This window comes from Coffea arabica, chromosome 1e, assembly GCF_036785885.1.
Source record: "Coffea arabica cultivar ET-39 chromosome 1e, Coffea Arabica ET-39 HiFi, whole genome shotgun sequence".
NCBI classification, from domain to species: Eukaryota; Viridiplantae; Streptophyta; class Magnoliopsida; order Gentianales; family Rubiaceae; genus Coffea; species Coffea arabica.
The window spans coordinates 41475812-41495394 of record NC_092311.1 but is presented as its reverse complement, the minus strand read 5'-3'; the positions used below and the strand labels follow the sequence as shown (position 1 = coordinate 41495394).

General features: G+C 34.8%; 3 protein-coding genes across 7 annotated transcripts; 1 reads left to right on the top strand and 2 right to left on the bottom strand.

The window, feature by feature from the left end:
• The first annotated feature begins 6131 nt into the window (after window positions 1-6131).
• On the top strand, window positions 6132-9416 carry LOC113703842 (molybdopterin synthase catalytic subunit). 4 transcript variants are annotated; one of them, XM_072056184.1, is made up of 4 exons: window positions 6156-6242; window positions 6888-6963; window positions 7078-7133; window positions 8525-9416. In XM_072056184.1, the coding sequence occupies exon 4, from the start codon at window positions 8585-8587 to the stop codon at window positions 9227-9229; it is 645 nt and encodes a 214-aa protein (XP_071912285.1). In that variant the 5' UTR covers window positions 6156-6242; window positions 6888-6963; window positions 7078-7133; window positions 8525-8584; the 3' UTR covers window positions 9230-9416. The 4 variants fall into 4 exon arrangements, with proteins under 4 accessions (XP_027081127.1, XP_071912285.1, XP_027081141.1 ...); XM_027225340.2 differs by lacking the exon at window positions 7078-7133; XM_027225334.2 differs by lacking the exon at window positions 7078-7133 and having other exon boundaries at window positions 6888-7007.
• A 301-nt stretch (window positions 9417-9717) lies between these two features.
• LOC113694291 (eukaryotic translation initiation factor 5B-like) lies at window positions 9718-12627 on the bottom strand. Its single transcript, XM_027213203.2, has one exon. The coding sequence runs from the start codon at window positions 12569-12571 to the stop codon at window positions 9989-9991; it is 2583 nt and encodes an 860-aa protein (XP_027069004.1). The 5' UTR covers window positions 12572-12627; the 3' UTR covers window positions 9718-9988.
• Window positions 12628-14503: 1876 nt separating this feature from the next.
• LOC113703827 (G2/mitotic-specific cyclin S13-7) lies at window positions 14504-17887 on the bottom strand. 2 transcript variants are annotated; one of them, XM_027225309.2, is made up of 9 exons: window positions 17603-17887; window positions 16550-16679; window positions 16377-16437; window positions 16087-16287; window positions 15866-15991; window positions 15533-15784; window positions 15269-15430; window positions 15003-15184; window positions 14504-14903 (listed from the first exon to the last, which is right to left on the bottom strand). In XM_027225309.2, exons 1-9 carry the CDS (start codon window positions 17640-17642, stop codon window positions 14744-14746), a joined length of 1314 nt encoding a protein of 437 aa, XP_027081110.1. In that variant the 5' UTR covers window positions 17643-17887; the 3' UTR covers window positions 14504-14743. The 2 variants fall into 2 exon arrangements, with proteins under 2 accessions (XP_027081110.1, XP_027081116.1); XM_027225315.2 differs by having other exon boundaries at window positions 15533-15781; window positions 17603-17886.
• Between the last annotated feature and the right edge of the window lie 1696 nt (window positions 17888-19583).

Here is a 19583-nt window from a genome sequence, read left to right as displayed (position 1 = left end):
CCAGTTGGGTCCCCCTTAGAATAGGTTAGAATAGGAGTAGGTGTAGAATAGACTGTTGACAACTGTCGGGAAAAAAAGTGAAATTAAATAAATATATACGTGGGTTTAAAAATAATTGTTAGGTTGTGTTTGGATTGCATTTTTTAGGATTTTTTGTAAAAAAATTACTGTAGCGATTTGATGTATGTGAGGAAAAAAAGTAATAAGAAAATGTGATCACGGAAAACGACGCAATTTTTCGGCGGAAAATGGCTGTCCAAACAAGGCCTTAGTCTTTCACTCATATTCGTTTTCTTTTACTCGAAAATTGAAAACAAAGAAAACATTTAATCCTAAACATTATCGAGTGTTTATATCGAATTAAATTTGGACAGAAAAATAAATAAAGGAAAAGTATGAGTGATTAACACTTTCAAATTTTAAAACAATCACAAGACAAGTAATTCAACTGTTGGTCTTAAAAGTAGCAAGTATAAATTTCAGATTTAAACTGCATTTTATTAGCACGACTACAGAATTCGTGTTATGACCTATTAATAAGATGGTCTTAATATACAATTCAATAAATAAATTATTATCAAAAGAAAAAAGTCACAAATATTGAATAGATTTACATGGTGAAATTATATATATATATATACACATAGGTTTAAAACAAAATTGTTAGTTTTAAACCACTATATATATATCTATTTATTATGAAATAATTATAAGATGTGGATGTCCGTTTATATTCTCAAAAAGAAAGATACGTGTATTCTCCTTAGGTTCATTAGTACATTGGATGAACCCATTTATGAATGTACTCAAGGTACTAAATTCATGTATTAGTATTTAATAGGGTTCTTATCCCTTTGATCTTGGATCACCTATATATAGGGGTGAGTCCTACTTCATTTGTAACCTTGAAGTACTTTGATCAGTGAATAGAATAATATTATAGTTCTTCTCTCTCTCCCTGTGTCTCACTCTACTGTTCCAATCCCTACGTTAGTAATTTATTTTATTTGTTTCACAACACGAATCTCTACCCCTGAGCAAAAGGTAAAAACGGAACCTCTACATTGAATGAAAGCGAAACACGAGACTCTGTCAGGATTTTACTAGTGTCAAATCAACTATTGGGCATTTCCTTGGGCAAACCCTTGATGAACTATGGAGGTAAGTTTCTTTCCTACAAATTTATTTCAATTTCTTATGACTAATTTTTGAGTAATCATGAAGTACAAGTGTTTACTATTAAGCAACCACTAAACACAAACATATACTTTTCGACATCTTTGAGGTAATATTTCTTCTTTCTGTTCTACTTATTTATCTTTATTATCATGAAAATGATTTGTTATAGATACTTACACCCTGTTGCAATGAGTTTTGGAGATGCTATTATAGAATATTAATTATGCTTGAGAATCCTCTTGTCCTTTGAAATACTTAAATGATAAAGATTCGACCACTTGAAGTTGGTCATTCTTCCAAAGGCCCGATATGATTGGCTTCACTTACGGCTACCAGATTTTAAATCTGTCAATGAATATAATTCAGGAATATTCAGAATTACTTCTCAATTAACATTATGTGGTGAAAAAAATTACTGATAAAGACATGTTAGAGAAAACATTTTTTACTTTTCATGTCTCTAATATACTCCTGCAGCAGAAATATAGAGAGAAAGGATTTAAGAAGTATTCTGAACTTATTACATGTCTCCTCTTGGCTGAACAAAATAATGAATTATTATTAAAAAATCATGAATCCCAACCAACTGGTGCTAGTTCATTCCTGAAGCGAATGCGACTCAACCTCAAAATTTTGGTCGTGGTCGCAGACATAGACGTAAATATGGTCGAGGAGGCCGAGGACGTAGTCGTAGCCGTTGACGCGGACGTGATAGATTTGTGCCTTATGACAATAACCGTGGCAAATAACAAAATATCCCTCAGAAGTGGGATAATAACAATGATCAGATAAATGCTATCGGTGTGGTATGGAAGGTCATTGGTCCCATACATGTCGTACAACTGACCACCTTATTGACCTTTATCAAGCATTTTTGAAAAATAAAGACAAAAATATCGAGACAAATTTTATTGACCAAAAGGATGCTTATGATGATAATGATGCTGACATGACACACCTGGATGTTGTTGATTTCTTTGAGTATCCTGGAGATGCAAAATGATCATACATTAAATATTTAATATTTGTTCAGATGTTTGATATGTTGTTAGTCCTGCATATTTTACTTTGCAAATATCTATTCTCGCATCTTTTATTAATGTTTATTTTTGTTTATTTTCTTCCTGATGAAGAAATGGATATCAAATTGAGACATTAAATGAGACAATAATAAAGATCATGTTTAGAAATAGTTGTCTTCATATTATCATGTTATCAATTTACTAATCAGCACGTTACCATATTTATCGATATAGTTGTCTTCATTCTCCTTTGATTTATAATCATCACCTGCAGTAAACCAGAAGTTTACCAATCCCAATGTATATATGATTTGGCAAAAGTGAGAATATTTGAATGTCAACAAATATTTACACATACCCCCTTTATATTATACATGATTTCAAAAGAAATTTATGTCGGGTATGCAAAGATGAGCTACGATTCTCGACATTAGGGGGAGGCAAAGATCAACCAAAAGGAAATCATCTGAAAAATTGAATTTCCTCGATTCTCATACAAAATAATGTGAACTAGAAGTTCAAGAAATTCTTCATTTGAAGAAAGTTATATTTATCGACTCTAGAAGAGTCATTAAATCAACTATTCCTGCAGGAAATACTCTTGTTAAAATTGATGTCCCTGAAGGACATGCACAAGTGCTACAAATAAAGGCCGGTCTACCTATATAAGGTATAAATTGATTTCAAATATCTCTGGAGATTAAATAAATGTCATGACAAAATTTAATCTCTTGAAAAGGCCGCTCTTGAATAGCCAACTTCTAAAGAGAATAAAATTATAGAAAATTTAATTGAAACCTAATGAAATGTAGCACTTGATATTATAGAAATTGATGAGAATCATGAATCTAGATCGGTTGATGAATGTCTGCATAGAAATGATTGGCCAAAATGGAAAGATGTGATACAATCTGAATTAGATTCACTGGCGTTTTTGGATCTGTAGTCCAAACACCTGAAGGTGTAAAGCTAGTTAGATATAAATGAATTTTTGTGAGGAAAATGAATGAAAAGAATGAAATTATGAGATATAACGTAAGACCTGTAGTCCGAGGTTTTTCTCAAAAGCTTGAATTTGATTATGATAAAACGTATTCACTTGTAGTGGATACGATCACATTTAGGTATCTTGTGAGTTTTGCAGTGTATGAAAACTTGATATGCGTATGATGGACGTTGTCACTGCTTATTTGTATGAAAATCTTGAAAATGATATTTATATGAGAATTTCTGAAGGATTCAACATGCCTGAAGCATGTAAATCAAATCCTGGAGATGTGTATTCTATTAAAATACAAAGGTTTTTGTATGGGTTCAAGTAATTTGGACGTATGTGGTATAACCGCCTCAATATATGCTTAACTAAAAAAGGTTATACCAATGACCCAATATGTCCATTTTTTTATCAAGAAAAATAGGTCAAATTTTGTGATTATTTCTATAAATGTTAGTGATCTCAATTTGATTGGAACTCCTGAAGAGATCCAAAAGGCTGCCGAATATTTGAAAAAAAAAATTGCGATCAAAAATTTTGGAGAGACAAAATTCTACCTTGGTTTACAAATTGAGCATTTAAAAAGTAAAATTTTTGTCCACCAAACTGCTTATACCCAAAAGATATTAAAGCGATTATGTATAGATAAAGCACATACATTAATTACCCCAATAGTCGTCAGATAATTAGATTCTAATAAGGATCCTTTTAGGCCACGAGTGGAACATGATGAGATATTTGGTCCTGAAGTACCATATCTCTATACAATTGGTATGCTTATGTATCTTGCTAATTCTACAAGGTCAGATATATCACTTGCTGTGAATTTATTAGTAAGATTTAGTTTTTCGCCTACAAGACGATATTGGAATGGTATTAAACACATTTTTCGCTATCTCCAAGAAGAAAAATCCTCCAACAATTTTATATGAAAATAATGTAACTTGTATAGCTCAATTAAAATGAGCTATACTTTAAAGGAGATAGGACGAAACACATTTCACCGAAATTCTTCTTTACTCATGATTTGCAGAAGAATGGTGAGATTGATGTGTTACAATCCAATCGGATAATAGTTTGACAGATTTGTTTACCAAGGCATTGCCAACTGCTATAGAATATTGGAATACGTCAGCTAAAAGATCTCAAATAATGTTTGTATCAGGGGGAGAAATCATTACACAAGAATAGTATACTCTTTTTCCTTCATTAGGCTTTTGTCCCATTAGATTTTTCCCTAATAAGGTTTTAACGAGGCATATTCTTTATGTAATGGATATCCAAGGGGGAGTGTTATAAAATAATTATAAGATGTGGATGTCCGTTTATATTCTCAAGAAGGAAGATACATGTATTTTCTCTAGATTCATTGATACATTGGATGAATCCATTTATGGATGTACTCGATGTACTAAATTCATGTATTAGTATTTAATAGGGTTCTTGTACATTTGATTTTGGATCATCTATATATAGGGGTGAATCCTATTACATTTGTAATCTTGAAGTACTTTGATCAGTGAATAGAATAATACTCCCTCCGTCCCACTTTGATAGTCCTGTTTTCCTTTTTCGTCTGTCCCAAATTGTAGTCCACTTTCCAATTGAAGAATGTAGTTGTATTTTAATTTTTCTAAAATGCCCTTATTAATGTAAGTTGTTGTTATTATAAACCTACCCCATTTAATGAAAGTTGATTCCTTTTTTACCATCAATTCAAGTTCCCATAAAGTTGTATTCTATTTAATGTGAGGGTATTTTAGGAAAATAGCAATCTAAATTTACTTTTCCAACAAAGTTAATTATTTTTTCTTAAACTGTGTGAAAAAAGAAACAGAACTCTCAAAGTGGGACGGAGGGAGTATTATAGTTCTTCTCTCTCTCCCTGCTTCTCACTCTACTATTCCAATCCCTACGTTAGTAATTTATTTTATTAGTTTCACAACACTATTGAATAGCATGTGTACAACTTTGATAAGTCTATTTAGGTGAAATCAAATAAAAATATATTACATGATATGCATATTGTTCAGGTGAAATCAAATAGACATATACATGGATTTAAAGCAAAAAAGCTATTTCATACATATGATCAATGAGGGATAAAAATTCTATTTTGAAAAATGTGAGGGATGAAAAACTTCATTTTGTGAAATGTAAAGGATGAAACAATTTATTTTGTAAAATGTTAGGGACGAAAAAATTCATTTTATAAAATGTGCGGGATTATGAATCGGATTATGTAAAATTTGATTTAATAATTTTGTCTTTAAAAAATAATCACATGCAAGGCACATGATATATTCCGGCCAAAATCTAGTCGAAAACATAGGTAAGGGCCAAATTTGACAAATGTGAATTTGTAAGGGACGTAAAATTACACTTTTAAAAGTAAGGAATGAAAAAAATTCATTTTGTAAAATGTGAGGGGCGTTTTGAACGATTTTTTCTAAAAAGTAATAAGCACATGCAAGAAATAAAAAGTGAAAGGAAAAAGTAATTAAAACTATTGTATAATAAAATTTAATCGTATAATAGATTTTCTAATTTCAAAAGCTACAAATAAATCCAAAAAAATCAGTTGAGAGAGCAAGCACTTATAAAAAAAAAAAGTGATAAGCATATGCAAGAAATTAAATGATGTGTGAATATTGTGTTTGGATTGAGTTTTGTTTACAAACATTTTTTGATTGCGTTACATACACGTTTTTCTATAATATTTTTATCTTACATATGTTACATGACAAAAAGTATTATATACATTGTATCACAAAAAGTACTACAGTATTTTTTCAAAATTTTATTCCAAATAACCTTCCATTCAAACACACTTTTTAGCACGAAATAACAAAAAAAAAAAAACTAAAATTTGAAAAAAAAAATGCAGTATTGGAAATCGGATCCTCCTTGGAGCACCCGAAAATATCTATTATCCACAAGGATAATGGACAAGTTTCCAGCCAAACATGAAAACGACCATAGTTGGCAGTCAAAGGATAGACTGAGAGAGCAGAGGGGCCTTCAATCTTCTCCTCCAATCATTTAAGGTCAGAAACTCTACCTTTTAAACTCGTTTTCAGTGGCATTTACTAATTCCAATTCTTGAAACTAAGTTGTTTACTTGAAATTCTGATCAAGAACTCTAAAATATTTGATTATGTGGTAGGCAAAAGGCTCAGTTTGTACTAGTACAATTATGCTCATGAACATTTTTTGCTAATTGGATCTTAAGGGCTTCATCAAAATCACAAATTTAATGCGAAAAATGGTTTGCTGGATAACTGGTTGTGGTTTTTGGGAATTTTACAAGATATGAGCTTTTGAGGAGTTCTTTTGAGAATAAAGATGGACTGCAGATTGTGCAGTGGCTTTCTGGGATGTCTTTTAATGTCCCTTTTGGGGGTTCTTGTGATTTTCTATTGCAATCTTGATAGGGGAATTGTTTAGGAATTATTTTAAAGTCATGGGGATTCAACTTGAAGAAGTAACTAACTTATCAATTTCACAAATGTAAGTTAAGTTGTAAATTTAAGGTTTTCCTTTAAATTTTGCACGGGCTATACAATTTGCTAGGCTGAGGAGTTGATACTGGCGCCATCATCAGGGAAGTACTTAGATGTAGAGAAGATTGGAGAGACCAACGTAATTGTCATGGGCATTTTGATTTGCCAGCTTATGAGAACTATTTGCAGGTCTAATTTATCATTTTTGGAGGATAAAGTGAGAATCACTCCCCAAAATTCCTCAGCTGGTATCCTGGAGGAGATGGTGTGATATCTCATTTACTCTTATCATATTGTATAATCCACCAGGTCAATATACCTTAGCATTCCTATAACTGTCCTATCACACTTGCAAGATTAAAAATCTTAATTTTGCCAGAAAGCTGGACAATTGGGCATCCTGCATGTTAAAAAAAAGAAAGAACTACACTCTTGGTATGTAATTCAATGTGTTCAAGATGAAAGTAACCATGTTATTGAATTTGGTGTACTGTTTCTGTTTCCTGAATTGAGTTGTCCTTTCCTCACTGAGCTTACAGATATAGTGTTGGAGTATTAATGTTCTTTTTATTAGGCCACTGTTTGAGATTCTACTGTTAACTAATAAGTGGTGGCTTTGCCTTAAAAACCAGCACATTTCAGGATGCTCTCTCGCTTGCTCTTATTTATTACTTGGTGCCTCACTGATATATGATCCTTGAAAATGTTGCTTAAGGTTACAAGTCAAACTTTTACTCCTAGAATACTACAATCGAGCTCTCTTGTGTTGGAAAAGTTAGAATACGTATCAGTCTACATATTAAAATACTTCACATATACTCTTAATTTAGCAACCAATGTATTCATTAAATAAATCAATAGCGAAAGCTCTAATCAACATAAACACTAACTAAACAAATAACCCTACAGCTGGGCATGTGTGAGGCCCCCATTTAAATAGTGTGTGTGTGTGTGTTGTTGCTCCTTTTCTTTAGACGCATGATAGCTTTTTGTTAGGATTTTATGATTTCCCAAGCATATATCTCCTTGAGTCAAATTTTCACAGCTAGAAGCTGAACCTTTTTTAGTTTTAAATTTAGGAAGTTTGTGTGTTTTATTTAGTTGACTGCTGATAATGTATTGGGAAACCAAAATATTTCCCAATATAGAAAATCTAGGTTGTGACTGTAGGAGAAAATCCAACATAAGACTACTCTAGAGTCAACTGAGAAATTTCTGAAATTTGATGTTATTGAGCAATTGATGGAGCTGTTGGAGCCTTGCTACCTTAACCATAACTAGAACTAAGCCTGGTAGATCTTGAAAATGATACTTGAGCTTTAGATTATTTTCCTGCATATCATTCAACTCAGTTCTGAATTCTGCAGAATCGCCTCATTGAAGTTCATTGCAGAAGGTTTCACAAATTGTCATTTGCATTTAGTCTTCTAGATAGTTCAAGAGTTCGATATTCTTTCAATAACATTCAATGTAAGAGATTCTTATGCAGACTTATGGTAGTACAAGTCAAACATAAAAATCTGGGTAAATTTGTTTTCTCTAATGCTTAATTATCGACATCTTTTCATTATTGCTAATGGTCTTGTTGGCTACTTCATCAAAATGCATTAGGTTGAATTTGTATTGTGCACTGAACTGCCTTTTCAATAGTTGAGAGTTGAACAAACTTTGATTTTGTATCCACTAAATTTTTCTTGGTTCCTTACTTCTAGCTTACATGGCCACTTATTTTAACTTTCTGATATATAAGCAGAATGGGAAATCCTAAGATTTGGGTTCTACATTAATATTTACACCATTTACACCAATCAAGTATCTTTCCACAGGTAAAAATATCAGAATAAGGCTGAATACGTGCTTGCAGTAAAGCAAAAGCCGGAAAAGCAATGGCTGCTGAAGATAGAAACCTCATTGAAATTCTGGAAGAGAATCATCCTATTGATATCAGCAAATACATTAGTTTTGTTCATTCACCACAATGTGGTGCAATAGCAACTTTTGCTGGCACAACACGTGACAACTTTGATGGCAAGACTGTCTTGGAACTTAGATATGAAGCATATGCCACCATGGCAGTACGCTGCATTAAATCAATTTGTTCAGCTGCCCGATCAAAATGGAATGTCCATTCAATTGCAGCTGCTCATCGCTTGGGTACTGTCCCAGTAGGGGAAACCAGCGTTTTTGTTGCAATCTCCTCTGCTCATCGTGCAGATGCACTGGATGCTTGTAAATTTCTGATTGATGAAATCAAAGCATCTGTTCCAATATGGAAGAAGGAAGTTTATACTAATGGAGAGGTCTGGAAGGAAAACTCGGAGTTTTTGCAGAGGTTGGAACTTGGTAAGGATGAGAAAGCCAAGAACAGAGTGTACCGCAGTGGAAAACTCGAAGTGGAGGAGCATGAGAAACGGGGATGTTGCGGGGAAAAGGTGAAGGTAAATGATGAAGCAGCAGATTCTTGTCGCAATGAAGAAGGGTCTGAACAGACAGAACCTTTCCCTAGTCTATCCAAGGTTCAGAAAGATTGAGCATGCTTCTGAATATCAAGCAACTTCTTGACAATAAGATGATTGAGCCTCCAAGAATAAATAAACTTGCGCGTATTCATGCTCTCTAAATTCTTCAGCTTATGGCTCGACGGTCGTTGTAATATTAAAGGATCAGATAACGTTTGGGATTATAATAATAGACCTTCATGCTTTCCTTGGGTGGATATGCCTTCAGAATTGCTGAAAAAATAATGTGGTTTCTTTTTTAAAGAAAGCCATTTCAGTTTGATGTATCCGTAACATATCAAGTTTTAGAGGTAGCTACGGAATATTTTGATTGAAACAAATGGACTAAGCATACAACACTGAAACTTGAAGGAAAATAATTGCAGGTGAAGATCTGTAATGAAACAAATAGCGTTCAAATTTGTAAGTGAATCACTCTTTTACTAACGTCGCAAAAAAAAAAAAGGTGGAAACAAATGAGTAATCCCATTTGCAATTTGCAAATGATATGCTGCAGTAAATCAAACTAGTACAAAAGGTCCTTCGTGCCATAGAAACATGGTGGACAAAATGCAAAAATTACTGCAAAATGATGATATCAAATCAAATGCACCATGCCAAAATATGGCTGTTAGCAACAGCTCCATCATCTGGATGGGGAATACAGAGCCTTCACCTGTTTTCTGCAGCGCCAGAGTTGAAGCTAAGCAAGAGCTTTGCATAACCTTAGACCAAATTTTTACTTCCTACGGAGACCAAAAAGAAAGAGAAGAATTTGCTCTGATAAGCGACTCATTTTATCTTGAAAAGAATTTTCAGCTTTTTAACCAAGCACCAATCTTTTGAAGACATACTTTCCCTATAGTTGGCTTTTAGGATATCGATTGACCTCCTTGAGATATGGCTGACAAGCTCATCTTCAATCTCAAAATGCCTTCCAAGCATTTTCTGTCGCTCCCCAGGATTACTGCCAACTATCTTAATGGCCACCATTTGGCCTTCCTTGGCATAGTCGACTGGTTTTTTGTTGTTCTCAATGGATGCAATCCGACCAACATCAGTAAGCTCCTTTCCTGCAACACATATTGGAGTTCCAACCTTCACAGTACCTTCAACAACTTCCACCCCCAGTACAATGGGATCTTTCTTGTTGAACACATACTTCGGTACAGGTTTAAGACGACAAGGGAATATTGCATCATCAGCATCTGCCTTCTTCTTCTCCTCATTGAGACAGCCTGTAATGGCCTTAAACTGATCAACCAAGTGATAGATAATATCCCCACGCAATATCTTGACCCCAAGTTTTTGAGCAAGTTCCTGAACCTTTGGCTTGACCACAACATCAAAGGCCAAGACTGTAGCATACTCTTTTTTCCTCTCTATCATGACACTCACCTTCCTGACATCTCTCTCATGTACAGGACCCACTCCTATATTCGATACAGGTACATTCACTCCTGGAGTCTTCAAGAATTCCAGCAGTGCTTCCAGTGATCCAAGAGTAGAAGCTTGAACATGCACTCCCACACTACTGGTACCAATCCTGTTCATGACATATCTCATATCCTCCATTGCTGCTTCCTTAACATATTCTAAATCATCATCTGGCCCCAGAACATGCATCTCAGTGCCAGCAATAGCATGTTTAAGACCCTGTGCAGCAATCTTAATACCCTGTGCAGCCTTGATTTCTTTGTGATGCACAAAAACTCCCTTCACCCGGAGCTCTTTCATCGGATGCGGTGTCAGTATGGCTCGAATATTGGTAAGTATAGGACCTTTCATGCCACAAACAACTATTCGATCCCCTTCACGAAGGACACCATTAACCAAGACCACATCAATGGTTGTTCCATATCCTTCGACAACCTTTACCTCTAAAATAATACCCTGAACCTGGTTCTGATAAGTAAGCTTCTCAATCATTGTCTTTTGAGCCCATTGCACCAATAACAGTAACAAGTCAGGGATCCCTTCACCAGTAATTGCACTAGTAGGCACAATGCTGAAAGTCTCCCCCATCTCTTTGTTCTTATAGTACAATTCAGTGTTCAATCCTTGCTCCTTGAATTGTGCGATAACCTGATTCAGCCTATTCCCAAATTCAATGTGAACATCTTTAGACTGTTGCTTCATTGCCTTCAAAATGGGTGCATTGGGGCAAATTTTCCATCCATACAATCTGTCCACCTTGTTCAGGGCCACAATAAATTCTGTGCCCCTCATCTTCAAAAGGCTCAGTGATTCGATGGTCAGTGGCTCCAACCCATGCATAATATCCACAACCAGGATTGCAATGTCACATAGACCTGATCCACGAGACCTCAAATTGGCAAAAGACTCATGTCCAGGAGTGTCAATAACCAGCAAACCGGGCACATTCAGCTTTGCATCAGCTTTTAATTCCTTGGTTCGCTTGCGAATATTCTGGACTGGGAAGAATGTTGCACCAATTTGTTGAGTAATACCCCCAGCTTCGCCTTCTTGAACTTTAGTACTCCGGATGCAGTCAAGTAACTTGGTCTTTCCACTATCCACATGCCCCAGAATGCAACAAATAGGCGACCGAAGGCCATTACTTACATCCTGGCTGCAGGGGACAGGCAGCAGAGAATTTGACTCCGGAGCTTCCTCTTCAACAGAATTTGCTCGCGGCCCAAATTCCTCTACACCCTCAGCCTCAGGCTTGGCATCATGCTCTACACCATCAAGGTCAAAATCATCCCAATTTTTGGCATCCCATTCTTGATCTTGATCACCTTCATCTGCATTCTCCTTCTCAACTTCAGTATCCTGATTTTCTGAGCTAGAAATGTTTGGCTTTGGGTTTTTGGTTTGATACACAGGCCTTTTTGCATCCTGTGTACCATCAAGTTCAAAATCATCCCAACTTTTGGCATCCGATTTTTGATCTTGATCATCTTCATCTTCGTTCTCCTTCATAGCTTCAGTACCCTGATTTTCTAAGCTAGAAATTTTAAGCTTCGGGTTTTTGGTTTGACACACGGGCCTTTTTGCATTCCCTTCAGACGAAAGCAAGAGGCCCTCATCAGCATTGGCAAGAAACTGATTCCTCATTGATTCCAATCTCCGAGCTTCTTCTTTCTGCTTTCTTGTTAACAACTTCCCTTCCTGTTTCTTCTTCAACATTTTCTCCTTTTTCCTCTCCTTCTTTAGCCTCTTCTTTTCTTCTTCAATTCTTTCCAATTCCTCCTGTCTCAGCCTCTCCTCTTCTTCTTTCTTCAACTTCTCCTCCTCTTCCCTTTTCTTTCTTTCTTCAATCTCCTTCAGTTTTGCCAGCTTTTCTTGAATTTCCCTCACATGCTTCGGGACTTTCTTGTCCAAAACTTTTGCCTTGTTCTTTTCCTCCATCAGAATTACAATCTTGACTAGTTCTACTTCAGAACTTCAAGAATCAAATTCTAGACTATCAGAAAGCAAAAAAAAGGGGAAACATTTCCAATTAGCTTGAGCAGTAGTACCTTTAAAAGGGGTGGAAACTTGAAGATCAAGAAACTAAAATGGTTAAGCAAACTGCGTAATCCTTTTTCACCTTTGCTATTTTGATTAGTGCTGAAGTGGACTTCCACATGTTACAAAAGTTCCTAAAGTTACAACCAATAGTATAATTACTGGGGTTGCAAATGAGTTCAAACTGGAACTTGAACGCGGGCCTAATTGGAAAAAAAATTAAGCATAATATTCTTTAAATGGATAATATAAATATTTCACCCTAATAAATATATAAATAAAATAAATATATATACTTGATATTAGGGTCGGTGAGCTTTCAAGTAGAGATAGCAATTGGGGCGAGTACACGCGAGTGTTAATAGAACGGGGTAAAATGCTCCTCCAGTTAAAAAACGGGGTGGGGACTATATCCCCACCCTATCCTCCACCGCATCCCTCGCTTAAATAAAATAATATATATATTAATTATATACATCACATATTTAATATTATTAGTTATAAATATCAAATTATGCATATGTAATACAATTAATATTATTAGGTACACTAATAATTATATATTTATATTAATACAAATTATTGATTAGTTATACTAATATATTCATACTAAATTACTAATCACAAGTTTTACTAATCTACATTTATTCTATTAGATACTTTTTATGAATTATACATTTATACTAAATTATGAATTATATTTTTTACTAATTATATATTTTTATTAATTATAAACTTTCCCCCCACAGGCACCCGCGGGAGAAGTTGGGCGGGGAGGCTCGTTGTCATCCCTACTTTCGAGTCAAAGAGTATTTTTTCATTTAAACCGTTACATAAGCTTCTCAATCTTGACTTGAGTCCAATCGGCATTGAGTCGAGCCATTTATTCCTACTATTACAGTGAAACATGCTTGAATGAAAATTTTAGCAAGTCTAGTGGCCTCTAGCTTCCATTTTACAAGAAACGAAAAAAAATTATTGATGCTGTCCTTAAAAAGGGGGGGGGGGGGGGGAGGGGAATTTTTGAACAAAAAGTTCTATTGGGTGCCAAAGGCCCAAGTAAATAAAAATACTTTACCACTCAAATACATACACTCAAATTTATTTCCCCCATTACAGATTTACAGTCACTTCCAATTGTAAATTTACTTTTTTAAAAGACTGACTCCTGATGCTAATTAAGGAGTACTCCAGCCAGTTGTTGGACAAATTTTACCATAAAAGATATAAAAGATGAAAGAGTTAAACTTTTTACTAAAATCTATGAGTTTAGCCATGCAGAGTTAAAGGCCCTGGGGACCTTTGAAGTTTGATTGGAAAAGGGGATAAAATAATTTTGTTGTTTATCAGTTATAAATGGGAAAAGCTTCCCATTTTCGATCAGGGCTTAAGAGGGTTTGAGCTAACTCACTTGCCTGAGTCTTCTTGCCTAGTTTAGCCAAGCACTTGAGAAAAATTGAACTGTTTAAAGAATCCTCTTAATTATGCTTGAACAAAAGCTTTCTCAGTTCTAGATCATCCCCCAAAAGGGTTTGGAGCAAACTCAGTTTCAAACAAAAAGGACCTGAGATCATCCATTGTTGCTGCCTAGAGTTCAGCCAAGTGTAGAGAAATCTCAACAAATCTGAACTGTGAAGAAAAGCATTCAAGACCAGTCTAAACACTTAACAGTTTGATCAGGGGAGACGCAAGATATACCACCATGTTTCCTGTTTAGTCAGTCAACTTTGGTTAAAGTTAATCCTCAAGGATTTCTTGATTACTAAATTGCTATATGCATTATCATACTTAGCCAAAATGGAATCATCAGCTGTAAGAAAAAGATATCCAAAATTTCAAACTGAAATTACTCTTCTACTTGCATTGAAGAACACATGTCATCAAATGGAATCAACAAATGCCGTTTCTGATATACAAATGATTTTACTAGTAGTAAATCAAACCAAGACAAAGGTGATTTCAGTTTTAAAGTACACGAGGGAGGGTTCAAAAGGCCTGAGAGAGGATCATTGCAGACTAATGATCTCGAAATTAACCACTAAAATGTGCTGGTTTGCTCCTACAAGAAGAAATTCAAGATGACAATGATGCTGCTTCTTGTGGGGGTAGAGTTTTTGCTGCGGGGTACAGAGCAACAGCTCCTCTATCTGGATTGCAATACTTCCTGTAAGATGCCTTGAGCTTGTTTTCTGCTGCACCAGAGTGGAAGCTGACCAAGAGCTTTGCGCAGTCCCTAAAACGAAATAGAAAGGCACAGCCGAAATATTAGAACCAAGAACAATGGTCACAACATCAGAACTTTGGTACAAAAGAATCAGAGAAGAAATGATACATTATCTGATCTTCAGAGTAGCCAGTGTAGTGCTTTAAAGTCTCAGTCCATAAGGGTGTCTTCTTGAGAGTGCAGCGTGCAGCATAAACTGCAGAGGCTGCAAGCTTTGAAGGGCAGTAGTGTATGGTGGTTTCATAGTTCACCAGGCCAAGTTCAGCAAGGAAATAGGCCATATGCTCAATCTACGCAGAGAAAAGTCATACTGATCAACTGCTTATTCAACCTTTTTTACTAAGCAGAATAATTGCTGCTCTTAAAATTAATACCTCAGGGTCAGATGGAACAGAAGCCTTTATGTACCGAGCCAGAAACACGTATGGTGTTGGAACTGTCAAATACCACTCGAGCTTTCCAAGAATTGCTTTCTCCATGAAAAGCAGCTGGTCTCTCGCATAAGCATTGTCCGATACAGCAATGAAATCATTGACCTGAAAAGTCAAGTACAGAAAGATTCAGTTACACTGAGGCAGCTTTAATTGAATCTTGAAGCTCAATCTTAACTAGCTAACAGTAGAGAAAAGAGATACTACCTCTGGCGCCCAAATTTCTTCATACTTGCATGCAATAAGCATTGAACCCATGCCAACCAACTGAAGCTCCTTCCTTGGAACAGCCTTCATTGAGAGAAACCGGTCGACTATATTGACTGTCAGATAGAGACTCTCTGGCATCAGTTCAAATTTCCTGTGAACTTCTATCAACCAATCCACAAGAATAGCCCTCATTTTAGCACTGATATCAGGCTGTGCATCTATGTAGTCACAAACTCTTCCATCCTCCTGCTTCAGAATAATATAATACGTAAGATGAGCACAGAAAATCTTTCTAAATAGACAGGGAAAAGCACTGCTGAATGAACATACCTCTGTTTCTTTGTAGAACTGGTACATATCCTCAACATATTCAACTGCTGCCAATTCATTATTTACGTCATTTGCATCAATGTCTACTATTACCTCCGCTGGTTTTCTTGAAAGTGCACAAGCAGCCTAATAACAATATCATGCATATTAATGAATAAGATATAAACAGACATCAATAAATGAAAATACACTTGGTATTTTTAATTTTTAATGAAAACGACCTTGCTTCGAGCTGTGAGAATTGAAGTATAAGTCTTTCCTGCAGTCTTCTTTGCAGACACTACTCCCACCCTCCTTGCATGCAGGGGAATTTGCTCTTTGCAGTTAACTTCTTCATCATCAGAGCTGATAACCACTACTGCTTCAGGTTTCAGCTTCTCCTTGTTTTTCTTCTGAGCTACAGCTGCTTCCCCAAGTGGTTTCTGCATATTTAAAGCAACTTCAGCACATATTAGCCAAACAAAAATCTATTTTAGACAAGAATATCGAGGCTACTGAAACAACTCCTTACCACCTTGTTGTTCTTCTCTGCTTGCTTTTGTCCATTAACCATTAACTGTGCACCATATCTCCTGCAACAGGATGTTTTATTCAATGTCAAACTTTGATAGACTGACTACGAAACAAAAGCAGCTAATTTAAACATAACTCAAACAAAGTAGCCAAGGAAGGGGCATAATCCACCTGGTGATAGGTCGAGCAATCTGGGGCTTCCCCTCTACAGCAGGAGCTGGCACAAGATTGCCGATATCTCTCAGCACACGGCGGTTCCTTCCTTCTGGCTGTAAATTCTTCTGCTTTCCTGCTGCTACCCCTAAAAGATTGATACATCAAATATCTGTAAATTACTTGATCATATTCTGATAATAGATTACTTGATCATATTCTGATAATAGAAGAGAATTTATAAATAACTATACAAAATAAACAAATACTACCAAGCAAAAAGTTCCACAGTGAAAAGAACTAGAAACGCCATAGATTACTTATCCAAGAAGGCCAGGCACTTTACAAAAAGAAGAAATTCTCGAAAAAAAATATCAGAGAAAAAGGAAATTTCAGTAGTATCATCAAAACCTTTTGCAGAACAGTAAGAATATCCCGGGGATCATTCAACAAACACAAAGACCACATAATGGGATAATATGTAAATAATTCAAGAATTAACCACAAAATCAATGTCAAAAGCCACGGAGACAATTATGTGGAAATCTCAGCAAACCAAGAACAATTTCTTAAATAAAGAATATAAGCAACACTCAACGTATTTCAGAATTAACAAGAGAAAAGTAAAAAACAACAGAATCAATTGATATTCCAGAATACCAACAGAACCCACAATAGAAATCCCATTTATCACCATAAAGATGTCATTGACAAGTCCAGAATATACAAGAATAAACTTGATGCGAAAAAGAAATGGAGAATAAATCGAAAATGAAATGTACCTACAAAACCCTCAAATTCCCATGAAGATAATATCCCAGAAACTTCATTAGTTCCTAAATTGACGTCTACAAAAGGTGAAGAATGAACAAAAGAAAAAGTTCAAGAAAAACAGAACCTATAATTATTCAAACCAATGAACAAAACCAACAAAATCCCTTAAAAAACCAAACACCGAAACACAAAAAGTCTCTTGAAAAGCAATTAAAGAAGACCCAAAACATAAAACCCATGAATATACAAGTGATAGTTCAAAGAAACCAGAGAAAAAAGAAGTGATCTTTTTACTACCTCTGGGTTGCTGCTCTTGAAGGCCAGCTCTTGAAGCCATATCTAAATCTTCTTCCTCTTCTTCTTCTTCTTGCAGATTAATCTGTCCAAAAACCCCTCCAAGACTCGACAATATTGATGAAAAAAACAACTGGAGACGACCGTTACGAGCCTCTCCTTCTTCGTTTAACGTCGCCACTATTCTTTCCTCTTTTTCTGCCCTTTTTCTTTCTCTCTCAAATTCTTCCTTTCTTGAATGAAAATCTCTGGGTTTTCTTATCTATTGAGAAATGTGGTGAGAAAGAGAGGCATTTAGTTGAGAAGACATGGTTTAATAGGAGGTGATGGTGGACGGAATCATTGAACCGACGCTTGAGAAGTACTCTGCTTTGGGTTGGCTTAACGGTCAAATTTTTTGAGTTCGAATAGTATCCGTTGGATGGGTTTGATTGAACGGTCTAGATTGGTGGGCTTTCGTTTAGGAAACCATTTGCCTTTTAGGAAGTGGTAGGATTTTATTACTGATTTACTAGCCGTTGTTGGTGTACATGTGGAGCGCTTGTTTGGATATAGTCACGATTTACAGCTTTGGTAAGTTTCTTTTTTATAATATTACATAAACAAAATAATAATATAGTACTAATAATAATTTGGTTTCTCAAAAAAATTAATTTGGTTGGGAGAAATTGAAAAAATTACAAAAGACGAAAAAGAAGGAATCACATGGTTAAGACTAATCGATTTTGTGATGAATAATTAGTGGTTATGATCACTTTTATAAAAAGGACAAGGATAATGTAAAAATTTTGACCAAGTTTTTTTTTTTTGTGTTCAAGGGAGATAAAATCTTGAGCACATAAGAAAGGTTAAACAAGTCATATTAGATTAAGTAGGCCAATTATAGTTTAATACTGCAAATTTTCACTTGAGAAGATCATATCGAAAAATAGTCAAAAGAAAATCAACGTAAAAAAAGTTGATACAACAAGCATGTTATGTCTTTTTTTTCTAATTTAAGTAAATTACTTATATCGTTAGGGAGACAAACTCAACTAGTAGTAAACGTATCAATTGGTTTTGTGCAATTTTATCAATACTAGGCTTGGTGCCCCGCAGCTTTCGCGGGCTACCCATTGTTGATTATCTTAAGTTATACTTCAGGATAATGTAAGGTTTGTTTAATAATGGAGGTTCAAAATATACGATATGATATGATAATGGAGTTAGAATAATGAATGTAGGAGCGATATATTTTTTTGTAAGAATTATCTGGTGTGATGATATTATAACAATTAGGATGAGAGAATATATAGCCATATATCGCAAAAGCCTATGGAAAGCACATAAAAGAACGCAAAGGCTCTTGGAAGATAAATTAATAGCACACAATTTTTGGAAACGTTCACATACTTTGGTTCTTGTTTAATAAGATAAATTAATAATTTGGAAGAAAAAATATGTATTTACTAATTAAGCAACCCTTTTTTAAATTATTGAACATCATCACATTGATTCATTTATGAACGACCGTCACTCAAAGTAACGGAATCTGTATTATTTTTTTAATTGATAGAATTTGGACAAATGAAGGATAATATTGTTTTGCAAGAATTTTATCTTTTGAGTTCAATAAAGCAAAAATAAATAGAGGCGAGAAACATTAAAATCATATTATAGGAAAAGAGCATGCAATTAAAAAAAAGAAGAAGAAGAAGCTAGACCTATGTATATAATTAGAATGGAAACATTCAGATACTTTGGTTCTTGCTTCATAAGATAAATTATTAATTTGAAACAATTCGATACTACAGATTGGTAAATTATGTATTTATTAATTAAATACCCTTTTTCTAAATTAGCCAATATCACATCAATTCATTTGTAAACAAACATCACCCATATTAATGGGATTTGTATTTTTTTTAGAATTAATTGAATTTCAACACTTGAAAGATAATATTGATTTCGATGAATTTTTTTTTCCTTCAATTCAGTAACAAAT